The sequence below is a fragment of the Neltuma alba genome, unplaced genomic scaffold (genome assembly GCF_004799145.2).
Source record: "Neltuma alba isolate B1F8T4 unplaced genomic scaffold, ASM479914v2 tig00001864_pilon, whole genome shotgun sequence".
Lineage (NCBI taxonomy): Eukaryota > Viridiplantae > Streptophyta > Magnoliopsida > Fabales > Fabaceae > Neltuma > Neltuma alba.
The window spans coordinates 42,911-49,269 of NW_021632647.1; the positions used below are offsets into that span (position 1 = coordinate 42,911).

Below are 6,359 nucleotides of genomic sequence, written 5' to 3' on the forward strand. Positions count from 1 at the left end.
TGATGTGGAATAATGTTATTAAATTCAGTAGCATTTTTGAAAAGATGAGGCAAAAAGATAACAAGTACATAACCAACTTCTTAGACCAAAAATTGAAATGGCTTGAACTTAATGTCATGGATAAATTAGGTTTTGATGAGGTTATAAGGCACCTAATATTTATTACCTATTTGAATTTTGTTGATTATATGCATGCTCTTCTCCTTTATAATTTGAAATTGTTCTTGTTTAAGCACTACCAACTCATCTCCACATCCATATATATCTTTGCTTTCACTTTATGCATTAATTGATTGATTTATTTCGTTGTCACGTCAAACTGTAGGACAAGCCTTCCAAAGTCGTCCATGTTTTGTCCCACGGGACATCCAAAAACTGGCTTCTATCCTTTATTAGTATGGGACATAGGACAACGATAAATAGCTTGAGAAGAAAACAACGTAAAAGGGCCAAATAGAAGAGGGAAAAAAAATAGATGCGATGGTAAATGGTCCAAGACGGCAAAAACTGAAACACACAGCACGCTCTGCAACTAGTTTGATAGATGTCGGCTTGCCATCCTATGCAAGCTTTTTCGACCGAAAGCTCTGCAAAACCCAACTCAGCTCGAATCCTAACTCAAAAACCTCTACAAGATGTCGATTACTCTGAAGCATGATTTGTAGAGGTATATGTCCTTCTTCCACTAGCCCTCTGATAATTACCCTTTGGTACAATGGCATGCACAACATATCAGCTCCGTAACATGGGAGCGATTCCTATGTGATGCAAACATCGGCTACATGATTAGGAGGATGGAATTTGCACTTACCTTAACAATGTTTACCACAGCCTCATTGTCTTCGGAATGTTTTTGAATTGGGAAAGTACTCCCCCTTTCTGGAACAATGGAGCTCCTCTGTGACTCTGTTGGGGTCTTGAACTTAATTCTTGGTATAGCCATAGCAAATTTAAAAAAATGGAAAGAAGAAGAGATGCTTCCCTGGCCTAAGTTAGCCTTCAGACTCAACTCACCTAAACCTTTTTTACACCAAAAAGAAGAAGAGATGTTATAATAATAAGAAAAGAAACATACATCGTACATTTCTCCCAAAATAATGCCCCAAATCCAGTTCTCTATGCTGATCTGATTAGGAAAGAGACAGGCTGTCCAAAAATTGAAATGTTTCGATTTCAAAGGGCCTAATGGAATTCTATAAGATGTTCAGATTGTCATGCTCAGGAAGGCATAAACAACAATAGCTTAAAATGTATAATTTGGTGTCAGTATGGATAAAATATATTAATATAAAATATAAAAGTTATGCTTATGACTTATTTGTTAAATTGGGTGGGAAACACACAAATATCAATCCAATTAAGTTGAATCATAAAGTGTTGAATCAAGAACTTAGCAAGCACCAATAAGTGTGAAAGACAATGCTCAAATCAACGCTAAAAGTACAATTTTAGTTGTCAATGCGGAAACAGATGCGCCCTGAATTTTCTAGCTAATAAATTAAACATATTCCATTTGAAAGAAAATTACAAAATTGAAATATGAATGGCCAAAGCCATTTATACCAAAATAATATGAATATCACAACTTTACCTTTATGTTTATTAAGAAAAAATACATTCTCAACCAGAGCAGACAGGGTGAATCAAGTAGTATATTCAAACCTAGTCAAATCAAATTGAATCGAGTAAAATAAAATCCATCAATATTGAGAATAATAAGGTATGTCATCTAACCAAACAAAACCCATATGAATAAAGGCAGTTTCAGGAGCAAAAATAATGGTAAAAAATAACTAAATATTATCAGATGAACTGTTGGATTATTTTCGTTACTTCATTCCTTTCTCCCAAGGTCAAATGAGGTTAGTTTATGAGTTAACAGAAAAAATGAACATACACAATCAAGTGGATCAGTAACCTATAATTGGAGGAATTAGCAGTTTCAAAACATTAACCAACCAACAAAGCAAGAGGATTTTAAAACCTCGTTACATAGTTTAGTAATCATAAACCAGAATTCTGATTTGGAAAAGAATGTTTTTAACGCAGCACTAGTGATGAAGAAGGTCAAATGGAAAATATGGCCCACGAACGCCTATTGATGAAGGGTTCAATAATCCAATGACAGGTAAAACAATGTCTCTATACATGATTCTTACTCCAAAATGCCTTCTCTAAGGAAACATAAACAATGCTAACCCTCTGCATGGTGTTACAGATAAGCTTTAAAATTTGGGGCTAAATTCAAATGGAGAGATTTTAGTGTAATATGAAGCTCTTTGCATGCTAGATATGTCATTCCCAACCTAAATTAAAGCAAACCACATAAACATTAATAATGTGTCGTACCAATACAAATGAAGAGAAAACAGGTACACAATTGCTACATCTTAGTCCATATTCTTACCTTCAAACCTTTCCATTCTTCATTTGCCTTGCAAGATGCAGTTTAGACTGATACAACTCTAATAATTCAGTAGCTTCCTGCCCATGACAAAGGACAAACTTCCTCAAAAAATAACTTTCACTATATACAAATTTTGTTAACAATGTTTTCTTTTTCATTAGACCCCTTGACAACAGAGCTTGAATGACAGCACCTCTCGGAACTATTCGCCTTCTGAAACTCATTGTAAAAACTGTAGGATATTTGCTAACAGTAGAAGACTCAAAGCCCAATTTATGGACAAGAAACTCCATTATTGCATCGATCTTATCCTCTGCTGCTACCATACAGAGAGGAAACTTTCTAAATGCCACAAGAATGTCATGGTCAGACCAACCCCACTTTTTATAAACATCAGCTCTCTTTGCCAATGAGGATTTGCTTAGACAGAAGAACACATGAACAGCCATAAGAAATTGATACTTCAAAGGATTGATCCCAATATTATTCACTTCTTCCACAATGTCCTTAAGCACATTAGGACTTGCAGTTAATGTCCTAGGATTATATTGCAAAAATTTGATGACATTTGATTCAGGAACTCCTGCTTCTCGCAATAGCTCCATATTAGGCCGGGCAATTGTGTTGGCATCAACAAGAATGCCCGAGTAAATTCGAAGAGTTTTAATGAGCTTGTCGTCAGATTGAAACACATCTCGAAAGAAGTTAAAGGAAGGAATGAGCTGCTTCCTTAAGCTTCTTGACATGATTCTAGGATAACTACATATGAGCTTAGGGATATCCAAGCTCGAAAAGCCTCTGGATTTAAAAAATTCAATTTTGGGCAGAAAGGTTTTCTCAGGATCATATCGGAGAGACGATGGGGTGTCAGTAATGAAGCGAATAATCTGGGGCTGAGAGAATCCATGACTTTTAAGGAAATTGATAACCAAATCAGGTTTATCCCGCGTTTCGAAGCTGACACACTTAGAAGCTGAAGCAGCTTGTTTGGGTGATAAGCCACAGGTGTCAATGAGATATGAGACGGTGAAAGAATGCCCATTGGCAGAGGTTGAATAAGCATACCTCGATGAAAACCACTGGGTTTGAACACAAATCAGATGTTGAAATGTTAAAGGAGAGATTGCGCTGACGCCGGTAGCTTTGCGGAGAGAACGCGACATGGATTCCGTTCGTTTCGAAGGCTAGAGAGCGAAGTGTAAAACCCTTGCGCGCGGCATTCCTCATATTAAATGCATTTTTCGCTAATGCTTAGCTGTTTTTACTTTTCCCCAACCAAACCTCCGAGAGTCTATTATTTATCTATTAGTCCTCTGATCTATTTATAAAACATTTTTAGTATATTTTATGCAGACAAAAAAAAACTTAAATTTCATTAACTTACATTTAAAATTTAATAACTTTTTAACGTCATCTCTATTTAATATATATTATACCTCATATAAACAAAGTTAATGCAATAATAAATGAGGGGTAAAATTGTACATTCATGCAGAAAATTTTTCTCAGTATCCTATAAATAAAACTAAAAAATGCATTCTCTCTCTACCCTATATAGGACCAGATGAGTATCTATTAAGGATTAATATTAGGTTTAGTCCTTTAAGTTGACCCTTATTTTGATCGTAGTCCTTCAAGTTTTAAACAATAGCTTTTAGTTCCTCAAATTTCTTTTTATTTAGAATATTAGCCCTCTAATCTAACAAAAAGTTAGATCATTTTACCATTTGAAAGACTCCTTCAGTCCTAAATATAAGAGTTATTTTGTTGTGTAAATTACACTACAAAATAGATCATCTACACTACAAAATAGGTCTTATATTTAAAACTGGAGGAGTAATTTGAAATCCGAGGGATTAAAACCAAAATCATGACAAATTTAAGAGACTAAAAATTATATTAACCTATCTATTGAAAGTAGAGTGAAAAATAAGACTCACAAGAAACTGCCACTTGATTTCAGTCATTCAATCATACGGGTAAATGAGTTTTATTTTTTCATTTTTTAAAATCCGTAATTATAAGCGCACCTCCCCTATTTTTGTGACTACGCATGATTAGGACCGGAGGTAGTATGTGATTGGTGTTATTTTCTCACTTTTGTAAAAGCTGGAATTTTCTGCACATTACTTCCATTATATTCTTTGTATGTGTATTTAACTCCCAAATAATAGATATTTTAAAGTTTAAATTCAAAATATATGAAAATGATATAACTTTTTTGACTCACCGCCAGTTATAAAAATTTTCGAACAGCTTCCATTAATATTTAAATTTCAATTCTTATAGATTTTTTTAATCTTTAATTTTACTCTTATTACTTATTCCCACATTGTATTATTTCTGTTTAAATTATTTTAGTTGAATTTTTTATTCTTAAAATAAAGATCCTGACCAAATATTTTAATTTTAAATTAAAAATATATGAAAATGATATAACTTTCCTAATTTACCCCGATTTATTTGGGTGCAGGATTTCATAATTTTCTGTTCAGTTTACTAACCAACCAATACAATCTCAAAATAAAACTATTTTAAAAAATATTATGCATTTCTCCCTCATGCCTTTCCATTTTTTAAAAAATCATTGAAAATGATTTATTCCCTTATCCTTGCCGATTGCTCCCTTTTACTCCTCTCCAGGCGACCATGACAACCAAGCAGAAGCGGATGGGAATCAATGAAAGTGGGGAGATTGTGAAGTTTTCGAAGCACAATATTACTAGGAAGGTTACTCTTGTGATAAGGCAATATAAGACACTAAGGTGTGTTTGGATTAGCGGTGGGAGAAGTTACTTTTTTTCAATATGACTCTTGCAAATGTCAGATTAGATAAAAGTCAGGTAATATAATGTGATTTATGTTTGGATTGACTTTTATAAAAAAGTCAGTTTAAGAAGTTGAAACTTGTTTGAATGATTAATAAAAAAATAAATTTAGATGTAGAATAACTAAAAATGATATGAAGTTTATTGAATGGTACATATTTATATTACATATTTATAATGTGATAATTGTCAGAGAAAAATTAAAATTAAAATTATAAAAATAAAAATAGTTATTTTTTAAAGGATAATAAATTTATTTTTTTTAAAATGATTTTATTATTCAAAAAATAATTTCTTTAATGTTAAAAACCAATTGGCTGGATTAAAAAAACAAAAAAGAAACTCGCATCATGCATTGCCTCTCCTCCCTTGCCCCACCTATCAAAACGTGCAGTGGAGCTTTTTTTGACCTGCAGCAGCGAAGGAGTTGAGAATAGGAGCTTTTGGAAAAGAGATCGTTCCGGTATAAGGGAGTGTTTGGAAAACTTTAAAAGTATTTTTTCACAAATCGATATAATTTTCTTTACATATTTACTTTGTATACCATAAAAATATTTTTAAAATAATGGTTTTATTTCTATCTAAACATTTCCTGAGCCCATTTACCTCCACAGTAAATCCAAACATACATTTTAAACAAAAAGTTGTTTTTTTTTTTCAGCTTTTATTGGTGGAGAAGTCAGTTTGGTAGCCTTTACTATGATCCCAAACTCACCCTAGGGCATCTGCGGGCATTGTGAAGTTTTTGGTATTCGTATTTTCTCTATTTTTATTATGATTTTTCTTCATGATTTGATATCTCTTCTCATTTTAATTTCATTCTTATATTTTAGATTTATACCCATGATGAAGAAGCCAAGGAGATACAGTACAAGAAAAATGACAAAACTTTTCCAGTAACTTGTAACCCAAAGTAATTCAAGAAAAATAAATTGATTCCACTACCCAAATAATTTTCCAGTTACCAATTTTCTTCATTCTTTCTAGTTGAAATTTGTGAATAAAGCAAGGCATAATTGTGCATAATGTTTAGCGTTGATTCTGAGTAGATTTCTTTTGTCGATGCTTCATCAAATCTTCATTTTTTCCGTCTTAGTCTACAATTATTTATGGTTTAGACTTCA

At 32.8% G+C, this 6,359-nt stretch overlaps 1 protein-coding gene across 1 annotated transcript; it reads right to left on the bottom strand.

Moving 5' to 3' along the window:
- Positions 1-367: 367 nt before the first annotated feature.
- LOC114712977 (transcription termination factor MTERF15, mitochondrial-like) lies at positions 368-3,570 on the bottom strand. Its single transcript, XM_028897546.1, has 2 exons — positions 2,408-3,570; positions 368-1,662 (listed from the first exon to the last, which is right to left on the bottom strand). The coding sequence occupies exon 1, from the start codon at positions 3,568-3,570 to the stop codon at positions 2,410-2,412; it is 1,161 nt and encodes a 386-aa protein (XP_028753379.1). The 3' UTR covers positions 368-1,662; positions 2,408-2,409.
- Between the last annotated feature and the right edge of the window lie 2,789 nt (positions 3,571-6,359).

Bases quoted from the DNA above. Each gene is read 5' to 3' on its own strand.
- LOC114712977 (XM_028897546.1), bottom strand. From the start codon at position 3,570: ATGTCGCGTTCTCTCCGCAAAGCTACCGGCGTCAGCGCAATCTCTCCT.